Here is a 20,304-nt window from a genome sequence, read left to right on the forward strand (position 1 = left end):
CTTCCATCTTTATTGGTTGTCATCACCGGGACATCGGGATTGAGTGCAAAGGCATCACTACTGTAGTGCATTACGGATGCAGTGTCGTAGGGAACATCTGGGACGAACTTTCGATTGTACTTGAGAAAGTTGTCGTGAACTGCGCTCACACAAAGCCCATACTTAATTTCATTTCAAGACCAGGTAAACATGTAATTCATCGTACAGGCTGGATCGACTCCGTCAAGGTTAACATTTACATACGTATCCCGATCGAGTCGCGATTGTTCGTGTAGAAATCCAAGAGCGTGCAGAATCTCGTGCTCTAGAAGAAAACATTAAAAGCGGAAGTTCATCACATAAGAATTCTTTTAGTAAATTAGACGTACGAATACGGAACGGGAATAATTATACACACCAACTACAGTTCCGGTCAGGCAAGTGGCTCCGTTATCACCGGCAATTTGTAGCGAGAGTAACTGCAGACCGCCTTGTCGGCCGACAAATGACCAGCATCTACGTCAGTATGCCTAGCTCTCACAGAGAAAAATTTTAAAACATAGGTGTTGAATTCGTACCCGGTTCCGTTGATTATTCTCACGTAATCTGCTTCATTGGTTCGTGGATAGAATGTAACACAGGTCTGCTTCGTGATGGAACACAGTTTATTAGTAATATACCTGACGTTTTCTTCGGCTACACCAACAACGACAGAAACACACTTTGAAATCTATACCTCACTATCACCGAAGTGCTCCAATAAGTATTTTGAAATTTAAGGTAACTTACAAAATGCTTTGTCAATAACGTAGGGCATTCCTCCTGCCCATAAACCGGAGCGACTACACACCTGCAACATTGACGTCACTCAAGTCGGAACTGTCTTTGCGGTCAGCACGTGCTTAATGATTAAAAATGCCCGCCGGACACTTTTGAAAATTAAACGTTAACCGGTAGTGCCCAGATCTGGATTTTTAATAAATCGGTTTTAATAACCCTGCTTTGCCGATCTAGCAGGACTGTTTTGTCTGAACCAATTTAAAGTTTAAAAATTCAAAGATATTGTATAATACCTGTACAACACCGGTAGCGTCTCCGCGGGGTACAGGTACCGGAACAACTGACGGCACGGTAAAACTGGTGGACGGCCTGCTCGTCGTCATCAGTGTCGTTATGGGAAGACCGGTGGTTCCTGGGGTGGTATTTTCAGATGTAATGGGAATCGGGCGTGTCGTAGTACCTTGGAATGTGGTGGAGCTTTGAGAGGTTGTGGTAGTTTCGGGTACGATCGTACTTTCGGGATTTGTAGTACTCTCGGACAAGGTTGTACCTCCAGATGAGATGGTGCTTTCGAGAGACGTAGTTTCGGGTGGAAGGGTACTTTCGGAAATGGTTGTGCCTCCGGATGAGGAAATAGTGCTTTCGAGAGGTGTAGTTTCGGGTGCGATGGTGCTTTCAGAAATTGTAGTACTTTCAGGTATGGTCGTGCCTTCAGATGAGGAAATGGGTGTGTCGGATGAGATAGTGCTTTCAAGAGGTGTAGTTTCTGGGAGGATGGTACTATCGGGGATTGTTGTACTTTCGGGTATGGTTGTGCCTCCAGAGGAAGAAATAGTGCTTTCGAGAGGTGTAGTTTCGGGTGGGATGGTACTTTCGAAAATTGTTGAGCTTTCGGGTGTGGTTGTGCCTTCAGATGTCGTAACAGTGCTGTCGGAAGAGATTGTGCTTTCGAGCGGCGTAGTTTCTGGTGGGATGGTACTTTCGATAAACGTAGAGCTTTCGGGCGTGGCATCGGATGAGGAAGCGGTGCTTTCGGATGGGTCCGTACTTTCAGGGCTTGACGAACCTTCGGGGGTTGTAGTCGTATCCTCAACAGGCGGTGTAGTTGTGCTTTCGTCTACCTGACGCTTTCTTCTCTGGGTACCCGTGCCCCCCGGGGTTGCTTGATAGGTAACTGACGGGACGCGCATATCGCCCTCGACTAACTGAGCGGACTGACGAAGGTCACCGTTTATAAACTTATTCGGTATCGCGGTGTAGCCAATGACTGCAAGGGTATTAGTGTATCAACAAGAAGAAAAAGAAAATAAGAGCAGTTATCGGAAGTCGTGTTTATTTGGTACAGGAGCCATTTGTAATACCTGCTTCAGAAGAGTCACGCAGCTGAAGTGGGCAGCCGGCCATTTCACGGAGTCCCCTGGGGAGTTTTGCACACGCATCTGTATAAATGCCCATTATCATCCTGATGGTACCTCATAAAGATTAATATAAAAACACATTCTGTCTACCAAGATATTCACTAGCAGCAGTTCGGTCGGCTGTCGCGGTGGTTGTTCCGGCCAGTCCGGTGGGACAGGTCACAATTAAAGGTGGCGCTGCCGTTGTCGTCGTCGTTGTTGTTGACGTCAAGCGTTTTGGTACAATACGGCATAATCCAACCGACGTGTCGTGATAATGATTTTTATCACATTGACAGGTCCCGATCCCGTTCGCTGTGTTCCTGATAATCGCACCGTTTACAGCGGTGCACACTGAGAAAGGACGTACACAGCGTTGACCAATCAAATGACAGGGACATCCTATATCCGCCAGTGCTCCAATCGTATGGCATGGATTACCGTTGGCCGATGTGGGACGTTCTGCGGAGAAGGGGCGAAAAAATCCTAGTGTTTCCTTAATCATTGCAAATTCCAAAATGAACAGGTAGAAGAAAAACACTGGATATGAAATTGGTTTTGGTAATACACGAATGAGGATCATGTCTGGAAAAAAGATAGGAGGCGATATATTATTTCGTGTCATACTGTATTATACGCGCTCGGTGCGCTGCGCATAACAATGCTGTGCACGCTTCAGCGAACACTAGAATGTCGGTGTACAACATTACACACAGAAACTACTCGTATAAAAACGAGTAGAATACTGTATGTTATAGAATACTAAATGTGCAAATCTGACAAAGAATTGCTCGTAAATTCATTACTATGTCAAGGCACGTGTGCTCCTGTGGCTGTATAATGAAAGGTCACATTGCTATTCTGAGTTTGCGACATGTTATGCCGTCTTTGCATTATAATAATTATCCTCTATATAAGATTCATGTACGTCACCGGCACGGTAATATTAGCGTAAACATTTTGTTGCCTTGACCGTAAGGAAATAAACATTTTACGGTGCGGTAAACAATCAAAACTGACTGCAATTTCATTACACAAAGTTCCGCACGCATTCCGAATTACCGTATAGCACCGGTACCTGTATTTCGCTAGTCGTTACGCTGACTTGCTTTATCACTTTATTACAGTTACAACGGCCAACCAATTACTTACACTACTCTAGCTTTTACAGTTTACACCTTATTGCCACTTCCGTACTTCATGAACTGTATGTTCAGTCAGTATGCATGGAAATAAAATACGATCCCGCGTACAGCATTTATTGACGATGAGTGAGCGGTACATTGTACGGGAAGAAAGAGGACGATCAGTCGATCACTGCAGTGTCATGACTCATGAGTCCACAACTGTTACGCTACTGCTGCATATTAAAAGAACATTTCTTCCTTTTAAATAATCAAGTCATACATTCCGTATTTTCTTTCGACAGAAAAATCCGAAGCCATATTGAGCTACAATTTACCGGGATTTTCCGCTTAACCGGTCCTATTTTCCACTCTAACCCAGTTCCTTACATTTATTTTCAATAAGAGATCATAAAGACGTTAGCAAACCAACAGCAACAGTTCCATCAACCCTGACCGGAACCACATCACAATCGGCAAAAGTAAGTAACTGAACAATTGGACCTCCACGACCTGTTAAAAAATCGCAAAACAAAAACATCAACAAACCGTACAGAACTATCAATGCAAAAATAAACACTATTCAAGAGACTCTTTATTTGGCGATCACATCCGCCAAGCGATTTTCCAAGAACACCACCACTTCGAGCAGATACTCCCGTTTCGTATTTATGACTTTAAGAGTTATTGCTGTCTAGTTCTACTCCCTTGCACCACATCTTCCACCATGTATTATGCAGTCAGTAAGCACTAAGAAGACAATCAGTTAAATGCATTCATGTTCCCGACCGTCAAGTCCTGACCGCGGTCCCGCTAGCATCTGTAATACGACTCGTATTACATATTACATATACGAGTGGATAATTATATTCTATACCAATGGCCTTGGGCTTGCACAGTTCTACCGGATCAAAATGATGCACTCGTGGGATAGTTCCTCTCCAAAAAAATCTCGAGGAGAGCACGCAGTATATGAACGCCTAAGCGTAAACTAGAAAATTTAAAACTACTACTGTTTAATAGCTGTACAACACCAGTCGCGCCATCGCGGGGTACATTTGCCGGAGCAATTAACCGGTGCTTTCGAGAGGTGTAGTACTTTTCTTCAATGAAATGACATGGAGCCTTTCTAATTTACAGCTTGCCGGAATTTTCCACTTTAACTGTCTCATTTTACACTCTAACAGCTGGTAAGTACTATCAAGTCTTGAATTCATTTTTTATTCGTAGCGAAGTACGGATTTCAGTGCCAGATCGGATTTCAGTGCCAAAAAGACGCGGAACAGCAAGAAAGTAAAAAAAAAACAGGAGAAGAACGTGGAAGAATCTGCGAAACGGGAACAACGGGATGGCGAGGAGGCCGGGAGTCCCACGACGAAAGCACCCGGTCAGGACGATGACGAGGCCAATACCGTACTGTCGAATTGTGGTAAAATGAGTTTTTTTTAAGCATACAAGATCCCATCCACGTTTATGCGTTTTTCTAGAAACAGTTCGAGTGTTATCGCTTTGCAATAACAAAATCATTGGATTGCTTATTGAGTTGCGCCAGCAGTGTTTCCATCAGCGCCGCACTGGCCATCCTATGCAGTTCCGTGGTGCGCGTTCCTGGACAAAACACCTGCTACTTTTTCCGGGCACCAGCAGCTTCCAGTTGGGCAAAATGTTTTTCCCAGAAAATCTTCACCCGCGGAAATAATCTGTCGAGAAGAACCGTGAAAGGCCGCACATACCCATCGGGGTAGACGATCTCGAGATGCACCTCCACTGGTTCCGTCAAGTTGCTGTCGTCCACATGATGTTTCATAACTAGATCGATATCGAACACCCGCCGGATATCATCCCGCGTCATTTTCATCACTTCCTTATTGTACACAGGCTTTCCGTCTAGCAGATGAAACTTGTCATGACCGGATCCCACAGGCTCCCCTTTCAGTGCGTTGTCACACTTTCCGTCAGCGGGGTTGTGGCGCTTCTTTGCTCGGGGAGATGGCATGCGACGAAAGACGTACAGCGTGGCCCAGAAAGGGTTCTTCGATCGGCCATCGTAAGAAATATCGATATCTATTACGTACTGAACGGAAGTCTCGGGACCCAAAAAGTTAGAGGCTTGAATGAATTGGACAATAAGGGTTTCGTTAGCAAATGCCACCTCGAAGGCGACCACGATGTCCGTGGATCCTAGTTCAGGGGCGAATATTACGAACTGCTCGTTCTTTTTGGTGTGGATAATTCCGCATCCCAAACGGTCTTCGTATTTCCTGTTCGTTTCATGGACCTGAATAAAATCACGCCTCTTCAGCTGTTCCATCACAGCCCCTATCAGCTCTCCAATGGCTATCCCATGCACATCGCTGCTGTGAACGACGGCATAAACCCATCCCATGTGCACGGTGATCCGGACCGGCCCCTGATAATCGGCATCGAAGAAGTGCCAATCCGCCTCCGAATAATCGCCGTACTTGCCCACAGCAAACTGCACATCTCCGCCCAACTCGTTCGCTTCGATCAGCGCCGCTACCTGCTCCAAATCCCGAACCAGTACAGGTAGTTTAATCATATCTGCAAACAGAAAAACAGGTTACATAATTATCAAAAGTCAACTGCAACTGCACACCAAAATATTATTAAAATTAAGTAATGATGTATAATCATGAGAAATTATGTACATACTAAAAGAATGTCACATCCATATGACGACAGTCAGCAAGCCTGGCAATGCGATATGAGCGCCGAATACACACGCACACCTACCTACAGATTCCGTGAGTTCACCGTCGTAGCCGCTAATGAGATGACCAATCGATAATATGGCTACATCCAGCACACCCACAAACTGGAAGACAGACAACTGAAACAGGAAAAAACCGTTTAGCTGCAGTGCGCTGACAAAAAACCGCCGAGTGAATGCACGCCTACCGGGCTCCATAAACAGAACAAAAGCGGCTTCAGCACGTCGTCCAGAGGAACCCGCGATCCGGCAACGACAGACTGTAGGATACTATCCAGATTTTTAACCAAGCCGCGAACATTGCATACTTCCGCGTCACGCAACTGTTCCAGCGCCGAGAGCGACGCGTCTGACATATCTCCCGGCGCGGCCAGGGTGCCGTAGAAGACTTTCAGCCGCGATCGGCACACCATCAGCGCCAGGAGGCAAGCGGAGGACAGCTGTACGCGCTGCCGCATGGACAGTTCGGCGGCGGCGTTGGACAATCGCTCTACTTCTTCCCGCACTGCCTCATATTCACCGCGCTTTAGTGCCGCAACGACCACCTCCACGGGATACGTGGCGCTGTCCACATCCACAGTGTCTTCTGAAGAGCCACAAACACAACTTCTGTGGATGTAGTGCGTACAACTGCATTTTACGCTAACTGAATGCACATATCACGTTCTGATAACTTTTATGTAACCGACTTTGTCGCAGTTGGAGGCTGCGGCGGAAGAGGTCCACTTTCAACTCCTTCACTGTCTACAAAAAAAACCACAGAAATACGATCGATCGATCAGGTCAGATCGAAGGGAGGACGGGACAGAAAGACATACTTCGATAATAAATTTCAGATCCACGAAAATCGAAAAATCGAGCATTCTCGGCAACTGGAAAATGGGCATTTCCGGTGGGCATATGCCGGACATTCCGCGGACGCGGATGAATTTCGGCGCAAAGGGAGAAGTGCGGGTGGTGGCTCCGCAGAGGGAGCGGCTCCGCAGCGATGGAGCAAGGAAGCCGACAACAGGCTTCTCTCCTACTTGTCGAGTGACCAGGGAGGGTCCCGTCCGATGCTGACTGCCAGCGGCGACCACCTGCAACGACACTACGATAACGCCTCCATCGGCATTTTTCACCACCACAACTGTACTAAATAGAGAATAATACCACATGCGCGTCCTGCTTTCGGTCTTATTGTTTGTCTGCTCATGAATAAACTGAATAATTTAACCATGGAAAAATTGGCAGAATTTTTGACCGAACGACCGCTGGCAGAATTTTCCAGCAACATTGAATTTTAATAATTTGACATCGGCGTACGTTGTATTCTTTAATGATTTAACTGAACTCAAATAGTACCGCACCTCCGAAGACGGCGTGCCATCTTTGATGGCGATGCGCTGGCACTTTTCGATGATGTGTGTTTTGGACGCGCAGTTTTTTAGCAGTTCGTCCTCGCAGTCCACCGCACGGATCTGCAGCCCGGCCCACTTGACCAGAAAAAAAATTATTCATAAGTAAAAGAAATCTTGGATAAACCGAGGCTCGAATCTTGAATAAATCTAAATCGAGCAATCACACGCCACGCATAATTACTGCGGTCTCGTAACAGAAAACAAAGACAACGGGCGTGGCGTCCGGATTACCTGGCGTCCCGACTCGGACTGGGAACGGTGCAACTGTTCAGCGACGTCGCGCAGGGGCTGCTGGACCAACGGGGCGTCGAAGAGCAGGCCGCCCCCCTCCAGCTTGTGGTGGGCCGGGGCGCCCTGGAGAATGTCAGGTAGAGCCAGTTGGGAGGAGGAGGTACGTAGGAGGGCCTCCTGGCTGATGTCGGAAGAGGGTTTGGGCAGATGGTTCAAGCGAATCTGACTGGGTCCACTGGTGCGGCAGGGGCTGCTGTTAACAGATAACGGCCATCACAGTGCATCAACCAATGTTTCGCCGTCGCGTGCCGAGCGCAGCTACTAACTAGCAACTAGCATGCATATTGCGTACAGTACGACTTACATACGAGTATGGTTGTACTGTACCTGCGGGCTGCGCTGGATGAAGTCACACAGCGCCAGGCTAAACGCAGGGGAACCCCTCCTCCACGGATCAGTTTAGCGGGGAAGATGCTGCTGTCAACAGTTAACGACAATCATGAATCAACATTATCAACCAATGGTCCGCCATGGCGTGCCGAGCATAGCTACTAACCAACAAATAGCATTCGTATTTTTCTATGGTAGTTCTACTGTACCTTCGTGGAGCGCTGGAAAGAGTCGCGGAGCCGTAGGGCCAGGCACAGCGCAGTCGAACTCCTCCGCTATGAATCATTTTTCTTGTTGTGCAGATGGCAGAAAGTGGAGAAAAAGTCCAAGGCTGCAAACAGCGCGTGTTGTAATTTACTGCAACTGCAATGGGACGCATGTGCGATTCTACACCAGAACATAGCCATAACTGTGCTGTCTTACGGTTTTCCCAGTACGTCAGTGACTTCGGCTACGAGCGTAGTACAGAATTTCAACACCACCAACCACAAAAACCCTGGGAACAACGTAGCGGACTACTAACGGAAAAACAACTCAGTTACTGCGCGCAGAAATTACTGTGATGCAAAGTCAAACCAAAGCTTCGCAATCAGTAACTCTTAGTCTTATGTTCCTATAATATACGAAGTACGAAGTCGTTTTCAGAAAATGCAGCTCATAATATTATAAAACAGTTCCAGCCATGCATTTCCTCAACTACATATGTACGATTCAAGAGTACTCGTACAGTCGTACTCCATGCACGGCACATGCTGTCGGGGTTTATTTAGAAATTTAATTTCTACGCTTTTTTCCTTCTACATTCTACAAGTACAGTTTGCAACTGCAAGTATCTGTACAGCAAGTATAGCAAACTGTAGGTCTGCCGTCTGCGAGACTGCAACCATCAACCGATGCATTCTTTCCTACCAGCACTGCCTTACCTGAGGCAATTTTACCCCTTACAATGATTCTCGTAATTGCAGGGAATCCGCGACCATTAAGAAAAGGGACAGAAAGTCGATTTTGGCAAGAAAATACTCGTCTTAATACAAATAACAAATTCAAAACCTCAACAGAATTGCACATCTGGACATTTGGAAATGGCCAGTGGGAATTTGAAACATTAAGTATTGAAAATATTTGAAACTAAAAGCAAATTCACGCTGCCACACCGGGCGGTGCAAACAATCACGTCCCGGAAGTAGCTTTTTCCACTACGGTACAATATGGGCTTTCTACATACGTTAATTCACATAATGACGGTTTTCTATTCATAGTTTTTCCTAGTAATAAATAATAATACTTAATATTATATAGCTATTAAAATTTTATGCTGTAAAACAAAACCTTTCCTCCGGACATCTGTGCCTTTAAAACCGGCATAAATGTCAGGCGGTGCAACTGTTCAACGTTCAAGCAACATTCATAAATTTTTCCTGCCCAGCTTTTTCGGCCCATTTATCTATGGTGAAATGTGAAGTGCCTGGATGCAAGTTTGTAATAAGTCATTTTTGGCGGACTGGGTTTTTAAACAGGACAGTTTTGTCGGCTATACTCGCACTTAGTTTCGGTTATTCGGCATTTTCTTTCAATGGATAAGAGGTGAAGCCGTGTTGGGCTACAGTTTGCCGGGATTTTCCACTTTGATCTGTCTCGTTTTACACTCGAACAGCTCATACAATAAGGTTTCAATTCATTGAGAGATCAGGAAAAAGGTAACCAAACCAACAGCAACACTTAATGACTCCCATAACCGGAACCTGACCGGAACCATATCACAATCTGCAAAAGCGACTGAGCAATCAGACCTCGAATCGTCAACAAGAATTATTAAAACAAAAATAGACACTATTCAAGAGACCCTTTATTTGGCGATCACCTCCGCCAAGCGATTTTTCAAGAACACCACCACCTCGTGGAGGTATTCCCGCTTCTCCCCGTCCACCCACTCCAACTCCACCCCATAGCGGAACGCATCCGCCCGCACCAGCAGGAAGAACTGCAGCACATACCCGCCGGCCGCCACCGGTTTCCCGTTCTCCGGGACACTCTCCTCCCCGTCCACCTCCATCCGCTCCTTCTCACGCCGCTTCCGACGCTGACTGCGCCACGTCATCTCGGTGGCCGCCACCCGCCACTTGCCGGCGCCTTCCGCCACGACGTACATCTGCAGCTCGGACTGTAAGAGATCCATGACGCGGAGGCAGATGCTCATCCGGGAGGTCTCCGACTGCGCGCCGAAATCGATGGGGTAGGAGACGGGTTTCTTGAGGGTTTTGAGTGGATGCGGGAGGGGGTGGTCGTCCAGGTTGAGGCTGGTGGACCACGCCAGACCCCAGCGCATCGTGCGACCTTGGCAGAATTCGGTGGTGGTGAAGGCGAGGTGCTTGGAGTGGAGGAGAGTTTTTAGCGGCGTCAGGCTGGATTTTTTCCCCAGCATCGAGGTATAGATCCTACAAAGATATCCACAAGTTAGCCAGTTCAGGACACTGCAAATATCCAAGAAATATAATACAATAATCAATACAATATAAGTATATAAAAACGTAAATACGTACATAAATACAATAATCAAAACAAAACAGACATGAAAACACGTTCGGAAACCGACCACATTTCATGACCCATGTCCATACTCTACTGCGAAGAACGCACTAACAAATGAAAATGAATTGTTATGAAATTCGATTTCTACATTTGAATGGACTTCAGCCATTATTTCCACATTTTGCTGGGCCTGACGATGACGATATCATTTTTTGTTTAGAGGTAAACAGAAAAAAATATCTACAAATCAAAAATAAAATACGAAACAAAACCTCTTTAAAACCAAAATCAGAAACCTCATACATTTCTAAGACAGCTTACTTTATTTTATTTTCAAGGAGCAGACTTTCCTCGATCATCTTCCCGACAAACGCCACTTCCCCGCCCTCCGCCACGGCATCCGATTCAGCTACCGGGTTGGCACTCAATTTCGGCGGTTTGTACGACGCCTTTTCGGTGCGCTCCGACTGGGATTCGAAGAACGGCGGATTGGACATGCAGAAGGTGAAGTGTCGCCCGGATGACTCTACCGCGGACATTAGCGGCGACTGCTCGTCTCCTTTCGTCACTACAACCAGCACACCGCTACATAAGATTACAAACCGCTACTAAGACACAAGTTGTAATCAAAACTGAAAACATATCATAACAAAAGTTTGGTGCTGCATTCTGCTGGCGCATGCGCAGTGAGCGCACATGTTAAAATGCTAGGAATAAAAATTACTGGATCAGCAAAATTTTTTCACGAGGCAGCCTAACATGCTCCTAATAAAATCTCAATATTATTTGCATTTTATTTCATAGCACTTAAAACAATATCGGTATTTTTTTGCAAAATTATTACTAATCGTAATTAAAACAAAATGTAAAAAATTCATTCTTTCATGCTTAAACAACGAAGATTTTACGCAGGGCTTTAGAACATATGGGCAAGAAATAGAATTAAAAATAAGGTCTCAAAAAAATAAAAATACAGATAATATTCATAACAAAACGATAATAAATAGGTAGGGTTTTTTCTTGGCATGATCACACGATAGATATGGACAGATTGTTACTGATTGTATCTGTAGTTGTCAATGGTCGTACCTAAAATTTTCTCGGTGAGACCATTTCTTTCCACATTATTTTTGGCAAACTGGTAGGCTTCGTCGTTGGATTCCGTCGCCACAAAATGCCAGCCATTTTTCCGCGCGCCCAGCAGCGGATAAATACACGACGCACCCGCACCCACATCCAATCCCCAAACCTCCCCCGTCGTCAATCCCTGACTCTCCAGCAGATCCTCCACCCACAGAACGTAGTTCAGCCGATTGGGCACGGTGGGGATGAGGTGATTCAACGGCAGATCCACCGATAAACCAAAGTCCTGGCGCAGCAGCGCGCATGTCAGTGCGCGGAGTGCCGCGGGATTGTCGAAGTTGTAGGAGACGGTGTTGCGCTCCGCATCGATGCTCATGTACTCCGCCAGATCCGGATTAGTTGCGGAGAGTTTACGGAAATCCGGCGGGGATTTGTAAATGTTTCGCGGATGCATAAAACGGTTTAACGACATCGTGTCAGAAATTTAATTATTCAATTAAATGGCGAAAGAATTTTATTGAGTTTTGTGGAAAACAGAAAGTTTTCAGATGGTTTCACCGTTTCAACTGCTGCGACGAAGGCGCGTAAAACATGAAAAATGCAGATCGTTTCCGATTCCATTGGTAAACGCAACCCACAACACGCCAACTAATATTCACTTCCGGTTCCATTGGATTCCCAATCGAACGAGTTACTGGTAGTCGCTACTGGAATGTTGTCGTTTTTGGGTGTTCCGGTGTTCGGCTTTTGCCGCAAATCGTCAGACGCTACTGCAGAAGCCACAACCGAATTTCTGATTTTGTATTCTGATTTTTCATTCTGATTTTTCATTTTTCATTCATTTCTGATTTTGTATTCTGATTTTCTGTATTCTGATTTTTCATTTTTTTGTCTCGCAACGTTCACTTTGTTTCGTCCCTCATACTTTATGCAGTATCTTTCGACAATCGACATCAATCTATACGATTCTGTGGATTTTTAAACTGTCAGTTTCGTGACTTGCACATACCACCATGGCAAAAACGGAATTAGCAACTGCAAGTCAATCTGCTAATGCACCCAGCATTCCATCCAGTGCTTCCGGAGTTTCTGGAGAATCCTTGGATCCGCCACCGTTGTATCCGGTACTTCATTACTCTCACTTCCACAACGGACCCCTTAATAAGTTAATTTTATTTCTCAGCCCCTGAACATTCCCGAACCGCACATCAGCGAGAAGAAAAAAGAGTCCATGGAGAAGCTTCTGCGATATCGACAGTCCATCGACGCTATGCGCGCCAGTCGCTTCAACGACGATGTCTTCAAGCCGAGTACGCCGTTGCATAATCATCTCTGCGTGCGTCTGTTGTTAATTATGTGTCTCTAGCGAAGTACTTCTGCCCTCCGGATTTCAGCGCCAAAAAGTCGCGGAGTGGCAAGAAAGCCCCGAAGAAGCTTCAGAAAAGCGTGGAGGACGCGGAGAAACGCTCCGAACGCGACGGCGAGGATCCCGGGAGTCCCAAGGCAAAACCAGCCGGTCCGGAGGATGAGGAGGCCAAGGATAAGGAAGAAGAGGACGAGGAGGAGGACACCAACGTCAAATCCGACTCGGATGTGGATGATTACACGGCGGGCGCGGAGTTCGAGGATGATGAGGGGGGCTTCGAGGAGGGCGGGATGGACAACGAGCACGACACCATGTGAAGGTCCCCGTGGACGCTCAACGCTGTTTTAATGACCAAGAGGAGCGTAATCGCTGCTGTGATAAAGGAGTTATTGTTTGAAGCGTACAGGATCTCGTCCATGTTTACGTATTGGTTTTGCTACCAAATATCTCTTGAAAGATTAAACCTTGTGTGTATTGAAGTACGAGTACACTGTACTGACTGTAGTATCAGTGCAAAGACGGTGCTTTACATTTTTTTGTATTGGAAGTTGCGTGTGTGTTATCTGTTTGGAAAAACAGAAAAGAAAGATTAAATCTTGTTATCCAGGTAATAATGTTAATCGTAGCACTTTGATTAGTGATATCGTATCACGGCAACAGGTTGCACTCCACTACACTTGCTACTGAAGTCAGTCAGCAAAACTCATCGCAATTTTTTTATTCCAGTTTTAATCTATTCCAGTTTCCAAGTATTTACCAAACTATCGCCACCGTCCTGCATCAATGGTTCATCACCCGCCCGAAAAACAACGCCAGTACTACTCAGAAGCCACAATGTGCCTGAACAATACTGATTCCGAAGATAATTAACAAAAAATCAACAACACCAACAGAAGACCAGTAATTTTCTAAACTAAGAAAGAACTACGAAAACCTGAGAAGAGAGGTACCATGTACAGAAGCCCATAGATCCCTGATTTTCAACACCAAACAACAAGAGTGCGAAAGAGCAGCAACAGTACACAAGCCCGTAAATTATCCGTCTGATAGTATCTCCTATCACACTCCGAAATCAAGTTAAACAACACAACTTTAACAAAAATCCGACCAATTATTCCCTCGTTAGTCAAAGACCGCATTAAACTATAAACTATTCCTCTTACAACGACATCCAGTGATCGGGACGCGCATTCTGCACCGGCAGCATCACCGGCTCCTGCAACTGCCACACATAGTACACGCGCCGCTCGCTCAGGCGCACCCGTCGCGCCATCGTCACGCGGATGGTGTCGCCGCGCGCCACCTCCACCGGTTGAATCAGCGGGAAGAATGCCGGGAACCAACTGGTCAGGCCGGTGGTGTGCAGCTCCGGATGGATGTTCATGGAGACGTCCTTGTACAGCGTCAGATCGAAGTAGCCCGCGAAGCCCGAGAGGGTGTAGGCCTGGTCCGCTGTGAACGTCAGCGTGGCCTCGCGCTCGTTGGAATGTGGAGCTGAATAGGAAGAAAACAGTTGTAAAAAATACCTAGACAATTTCCATAAAATCGGCAGTTTACAAAATACTGTGAAATTTTTTAATTTAGAAAATTTCTCATCCCTCGCATAATACAATGTGCGTCGATCAAAACCAGAAAACAAATCCCAGCAGATGAATGCTAGGTAAGTACAGGTATTAAACTAAGTTCTTCAAGCAGCAACGATGACTGAAATGTACATAGTAGTAGCACTTAATTGAAGAGGTAGAAACAAAATTGCCACTGGACTACAAATTGTCGTTAACTTAAAGTACTTAAGTCTAAACCTGTTAATGACATGAAATTATTATGATAACTTGCTATTGCGTGCGAGGAATTTGATTTTATTAATCTAATTTGATTAACCCATTCCCGACCATCCCTGTCAAATGGCAGGGTGGCGGACTTTATTCCCCTTCCAGCTCATAATGGAAGAAACTTATGTTCAATGATTTTATTTCACAGCAGGGATGTTGCTGGCTGTTGAAAAAAATTCGACCATCAAATGAAACCCGTATAGGGCACACGACCATTGACCAAAGATGACCGAAATTGCACTTTTTGGGTTCGTAGAGGTCTTGGCTGCTCCTGCAGCTTTCCCATTACCCGATAATTTACAGATAAATCACTCAAAGAGACCCGGTGGCTGACATTACAAAAGCACCAAATGGTTTGAAAAATAACTGGACATTGGGCAAACAGGGTCATTCAAAAATTTCCTGCCAAGTTTGACAGGAATGGGCATGGCGCTACTTTAACAATAAAACTATGACTTCTTTATAAAATCTCAGATACTTGGTAAAATGTCCCACAAGGAATCAAAAAATCAGACAAAAACAGTGCAAAAATGCCTTTTGCTTCGGTGGTCATCAAACTGACCAATGGTCAACAACAGAAAAATTTCCAAAATTCATGTTTTTTGTCGGAAAACTTAGGCTGTTACTTTCGAATAAATTGTGAAATGTAAGAATAAATGTGACATTGCAAAACTGAAGCTGTTTGATATCTTTTTTCATCACCGTTCTGTAGGTTGCTCTGAATAGCCCTAAACATAACAAAGAACTGCATGATGGTCTTCACCCAGTTCAGGATATGATGTAATGGCATGATTTGCATCAATGGGAGCGTAAAATTATATGAAATGTATCTACATACTACCGTTTTAATTCTGCGCAACATCTCCACGTTCTATGAGTTGCATCTTGCAGTCAGTTGTTGTGGTGTAAATGCGTGATAGCGGAAATGACCTTGCCGGTAGTGCCGGTGCCGATGTGCTTTACAGGGTTTAATGCAAGTTATGCAATAAGGGAAGCTATCGCCGAATTTTTAGGGGCAGGCAACTTTTAGACTGCATAATTTACTTATAGTTCAGTAGTTGTACCATCTAAAAAATTAAAAAGTTCACTAAAAGTTAAATTAAAACAGGAAACGGCAAATAAGTACATATGTACTGCTGTTACTGTTGCAGTGTATCATGCAGTATAACGGGAGTATAACTGACAAAACCGCATATCTAATTGTGCCGACATATTCTGTTGTTTTGTGTGACCTAGGGTCATTTTGTATTGTCCTTATATAAAACAAAGTGGATTTTGCACCTTTGTTAGCCTATGGCCGCTCGAAACATACTTTCGTGCAATTTTACCGTTTCTTGACCACTGGTCATTTCGATGACCATAACAGTATCTGACAAATGTAGATCTTGTCAAAACGGTTTTTTAAATAGTCGTGCTTCTCAGTGCGATCTCCCCATCGTTTCCCATAAATTCCGGCGTTTTACCTGCCAAATGGCATGATGCCCATCCCTGTCAGTTTGGCAGGCTATCGCCCTGCTTGACCTATGGTCAAGAAAATTCCCAAAAAAATAATTTTTCTTGATTGAATTATTTGAGGAAGACCCACAAATTTTTAGATTGGTATTCACGTTCCTTCTGGTAGCTGACTTTGTTGGGTTAATTCGGAATTTAATTTAATTTGCATGTAAGTTGTAGTCGCATTTTTTAAATTTGTTCTGCAGCTTTGATACCGTTGTCAGAATACATTTTTTATCAGAAAATCTTGATATACGACTCGTATATCGTACATTTTGCCATCATCGATACGTCTATCACACATCAGTTAGTACAGTAACTAAGTTTCACCTGGCACATAACTGTAATTCCACGCAAAAATGAAATTTAACAAACTATGGCATTACTCTATCCACAATATACCAACCTACCGAAATTCGGATGCTCGAAGGTGAACACTTTCTGGCATGCCGCAATGGGAACAAATCCCCGCAGCTCCGTCAGGACCACGTCATTCAACAGGTGCTGCTTCTTGGGGCCAAACGTCGCCACATCCTCGTACAGGGCATGGGCCATGATCGGCTGCAGGAAGCTGCTGTACGAAGAGGGAATGGAAATTCCGTCGGGCTTCCACAGGTGCTGCGCCCCATCCAAACACTCCGGCGATAACTCATTACAGCCGAAAGAGCCCAACAGTTCGCTGATGATGATATCCGCTTTCTCGCTCGGCTGGAACTCCCGCATGTCCGACGCGATCACCTGGATGCGGTCACCGTGGTTGGCCCAGTCTGTTTGAAATTTCGCCAGCATCGCGCAAATGGCGATGGGATTCTTATCCAAAGCGTAAACCTATCCGAAAATTATCACACTTACTTCAAACAAACAGCTGACAGCGATCCCGACTTTTGCATATAAAAGCAAGCAAAATGCTGCATTTTTGGATTAGGATATGTACAGAACGGCAAACGGGACCACATGGCAATTTCATTTACACTCTTCATTCATTCAGACCGAAAAAAGTTTGTTGAGAAAACTAAACAAGTAAGAAACCCTACTCGTAATCGAACTATAATTAAATAGTAATTTGAATACAATTAAAACAATTTTTTTACAATTAAATTTCAATCTTCACTTTATTCTGATGGCTCGTACACTTATGATGTACAGTTGAACCAAGCATGTACAATATTTTCACTCAGAAATGCCGTATAAAACACGAGCCAAAATAAAAATAATAATAATGATCTATTTACTGGGAAAATAATATTATTAAATTATATTTATTGTGACAACGAAAGAAAACCGTTAATATGACTAACCTTATAATGAATGTTCAGTGCATCAGCGGCGCGGATAAACTCCGTTACCAGCGGTCCACGTCCGGCGCCCAACACCATCGCCACCACCTTCGTCGTCGCATCCCCACCGTATCCACGTTTCTTCAGATCCCCCAACGCCTTCTCACACGCTCTCCCATACAGCTTATACTTGACCGGATCCGTCTCGAACACCGTATAGATCTCCGCCGTCAGATGGTCGCGCAACGGCTGCAGCGGCCGGATCGGCACATCCCCCATATGCCGCACCAAATCCCGGCGATTCGGGTCATCCACCGTGCGATAATACTGGCGGTAGCAGTGCAACAGGAACAGAAGCGCCGTTCCATCTCCGTGGCCAGCTGCGGGCTCACGTGGACGCCGTTGACCGGAGCCGGGCATAAAGTCTGATCCGGCAGCGCGACGAGGTAGGTGAGGGACGGGAGATGGAAGGTCTTTATGAGGAACTGTTTGAGGGGCGCGGGTAGCACCGGGAGATCCATTTTGTTCCGTTTCCACACGGAAGTGGGGATGATGATGCAGCGGAGACGCTCGGCCAGCCAGCGCTCACCGATCTTTACCAGAGGGGATATCCGAGCCGAGTTCCAGGGCCAGACAGAATTTAGGGTTGATGCGGATGTAGGAGCGCAACTGCGACCACCTACAAATTCACAGAATATACTGCTCCGCATCAAACAAGAAACGCCGTTCATCATATTGCATTCCACGAAGGGAAAACCTCACACTAACCATTTCCATGCTTTTTCGTGAGTTTCTTCTGTCGACAACTTCATCCCATCGAATTCGTGACTGTCTTCGTGAACTGACACCTTCACCCAGACCTGCTGCGGACTCAGCGGATGAAATGGCTGAAAACAAAAAAAAAATTCAAAACGGAGGGAAATAGAGGTAAAAAACCAACAAGCGCATCTATCTTAAATAACACTGCTGCAGCTTATGTATTAGGTCGACAGTGTAAATGTGGTAACAATGTAAAAAAACGCTTAAATTATGTTAAATTCAATAAGTAACAAATGTAAAACTAGCTTCGGTAATTATGCAAAAAATATATGGGAATTTATTTTTCCGGAGTAAAATATTAGTCGTCTCATCAAATTAGTCGTCTCAACATTCGTCGGCACAAATTAATAAGTGCTCATTTAAAATAGTATTATAATGTTCAAATGTAACAGCCTTCCCCACTTACATCAACGGGAATCGGCTGGTTTGTCGCTTCCGGCTGCACCGTCCGACCGCGACCGCGCGCCACCACCCGGTTCTGCTCGCGCAGGGCTTTGACGCGGGCTGCCTCGCGTTTGGCCGCCGAGTGCTCGTCCCGGTACTGCAGACGGAAATTATTCTGCAGGATCCCGTTCAGCATGAAGGCGAAGGGCGCCGCGGTGAAGGCATCGGGATTCGGCGGGAAACGGATGCCGTCGTAGGAGAGCAGGAGGGCGCGCACACCTGAGTGCAGCACCTTCACGGCGGTCTGGGCGGCTGCCTAAAACGTCAGAATTTATCAGCAATTTGCGTATAAATTAATAAAGTCATATTCGGAATTAACTATTATTTTTCCACCGGAAAATTTAAATTAATCATTTCACGGACAACGGACAAACAAATCTGCCAATTATTTAATGACTGCCCGTTTACATTCCGCAATAAAAATGGACAAAAAGTTTAAACGCAATTTTCATGCAACAAAAATTCAGCCTGTACTGATCTTGTGATAAAATAATAAAATGCATATGATTTTGAAAACGTTTCTAGTCCCATGGCATCATTTCCAAAATTTAAAATGAAGTACAAAAATTTCGAAAATTTCATTTTAAAATTCAGAAAATTTTATGAATTCGTTGTCCGGTTCATAAAACGACTTTATACTAAAACTGCATTTACGAGTTTCTTTCAGCAAAGTTGCGGGAAGGTCGGATAGTATCATAATAACCTGAATTTTTAGTACGCGACAAATTTTGCGTAATTCTTATTCCTCCTATCCGAGCAAATCGGATGTTAGGATTTCAGAGTACACCGTAATCCTTACCAGATTCAGCGTATCCGCGCATTCCTTATTGGCACACTGCTCCAGATCCGCAATGCGCAGATGATACACGGCATTCTTCACGTCGTACGTCATTGCGGGTTCCCCGTCTTCCTTCTCCGTCAGATGCTCGCCCACGGTAATCAACGGTGCCTGCAACTTTTCTGCCAGCTCCTGCATGATCTTCAACGAGCCTGTATGCGCGTCCTGTACATGGCCGTTGTGGGTACCGTTTTCGCTTCCACCGTTCTCCGTTTTGGCGACAGCAGTGTGTTCTGTGCAGACGAGACGATGCACTTGGCCGTCGCTGATGCTGCCAAAATGCTGGATGGCATCGGCTTTGATCCGCGGGGGCAGTTCGCCGTCCTTCTGCAGGACGGGGTTGGTCATGGTGGTGGGTTATTAAAAAACAGGGAAATCAAAGCTGCATAGCCGAAATTCACGATACAACAGTCCAGGTTGCTGTTCTGCACCCGGAAAAAGAAACAGGATCAGAGAAACTGCAGATAGAAAATTTCACTGCAAGCCAGCAAGTGGAAGCTGGAAATGACAACCAGCTGACTGTATTCACCAGCCTGGTCCAGCCATCCGCGTGCGGACAGACAATTGTTAGAGTGGAATAGTTGGTACAG

General features: G+C 45.3%; 4 protein-coding genes across 10 annotated transcripts; 1 reads left to right on the top strand and 3 right to left on the bottom strand.

Annotated features, from left to right (window-relative positions):
* Nucleotides 1-4,892: 4,892 nt before the first annotated feature.
* On the bottom strand, nucleotides 4,893-9,129 carry LOC129592083 (uncharacterized). 7 transcript variants are annotated; one of them, XM_055488032.1, is made up of 11 exons: nucleotides 8,956-9,129; nucleotides 8,456-8,547; nucleotides 8,242-8,363; nucleotides 8,030-8,119; nucleotides 7,643-7,895; nucleotides 7,361-7,486; nucleotides 6,830-7,090; nucleotides 6,701-6,755; nucleotides 6,200-6,597; nucleotides 6,035-6,131; nucleotides 4,893-5,842 (listed from the first exon to the last, which is right to left on the bottom strand). In XM_055488032.1, exons 3-11 carry the CDS (start codon nucleotides 8,316-8,318, stop codon nucleotides 4,905-4,907), a joined length of 2,295 nt encoding a protein of 764 aa, XP_055344007.1. In that variant the 5' UTR covers nucleotides 8,319-8,363; nucleotides 8,456-8,547; nucleotides 8,956-9,129; the 3' UTR covers nucleotides 4,893-4,904. The 7 variants fall into 7 exon arrangements, with proteins under 7 accessions (XP_055344007.1, XP_055344011.1, XP_055344009.1 ...); XM_055488036.1 differs by lacking the exon at nucleotides 8,456-8,547 and having other exon boundaries at nucleotides 7,643-7,892; nucleotides 8,030-8,116; XM_055488034.1 differs by lacking the exon at nucleotides 8,456-8,547 and having other exon boundaries at nucleotides 8,030-8,116.
* A 563-nt stretch (nucleotides 9,130-9,692) lies between these two features.
* LOC129592212 (RNA N6-adenosine-methyltransferase mettl16-like) lies at nucleotides 9,693-12,214 on the bottom strand. The gene is made up of 3 exons (XM_055488183.1): nucleotides 11,651-12,214; nucleotides 10,883-11,129; nucleotides 9,693-10,467 (listed from the first exon to the last, which is right to left on the bottom strand). Exons 1-3 carry the CDS (start codon nucleotides 12,114-12,116, stop codon nucleotides 9,879-9,881), a joined length of 1,302 nt encoding a protein of 433 aa, XP_055344158.1. The 5' UTR covers nucleotides 12,117-12,214; the 3' UTR covers nucleotides 9,693-9,878.
* On the top strand, nucleotides 11,679-14,511 carry LOC129592214 (death domain-associated protein 6-like). Its single transcript, XM_055488186.1, has 4 exons — nucleotides 11,679-12,768; nucleotides 12,828-12,954; nucleotides 13,011-13,617; nucleotides 13,753-14,511. The coding sequence occupies exons 1-3, from the start codon at nucleotides 12,658-12,660 to the stop codon at nucleotides 13,325-13,327; spliced, it is 555 nt and encodes a 184-aa protein (XP_055344161.1). The 5' UTR covers nucleotides 11,679-12,657; the 3' UTR covers nucleotides 13,328-13,617; nucleotides 13,753-14,511.
* On the bottom strand, nucleotides 13,714-20,227 carry LOC129592216 (protein arginine N-methyltransferase 5-like). The gene is given in 8 exon segments (XM_055488187.1): nucleotides 13,714-14,504; nucleotides 16,747-17,164; nucleotides 17,635-18,000; nucleotides 18,054-18,201; nucleotides 18,203-18,292; nucleotides 18,382-18,500; nucleotides 18,839-19,132; nucleotides 19,676-20,227. Coding segments are annotated over 8 exon segments (2,157 nt in total). The 5' UTR covers nucleotides 20,063-20,227; the 3' UTR covers nucleotides 13,714-14,169.
* Nucleotides 20,228-20,304: the final 77 nt, after the last annotated feature.

Source organism: Paramacrobiotus metropolitanus, unplaced genomic scaffold (genome assembly GCF_019649055.1).
Source record: "Paramacrobiotus metropolitanus isolate TYO unplaced genomic scaffold, Prichtersi_v1.0 Parri_scaffold0000050, whole genome shotgun sequence".
Lineage (NCBI taxonomy): Eukaryota > Metazoa > Tardigrada > Eutardigrada > Parachela > Macrobiotidae > Paramacrobiotus > Paramacrobiotus metropolitanus.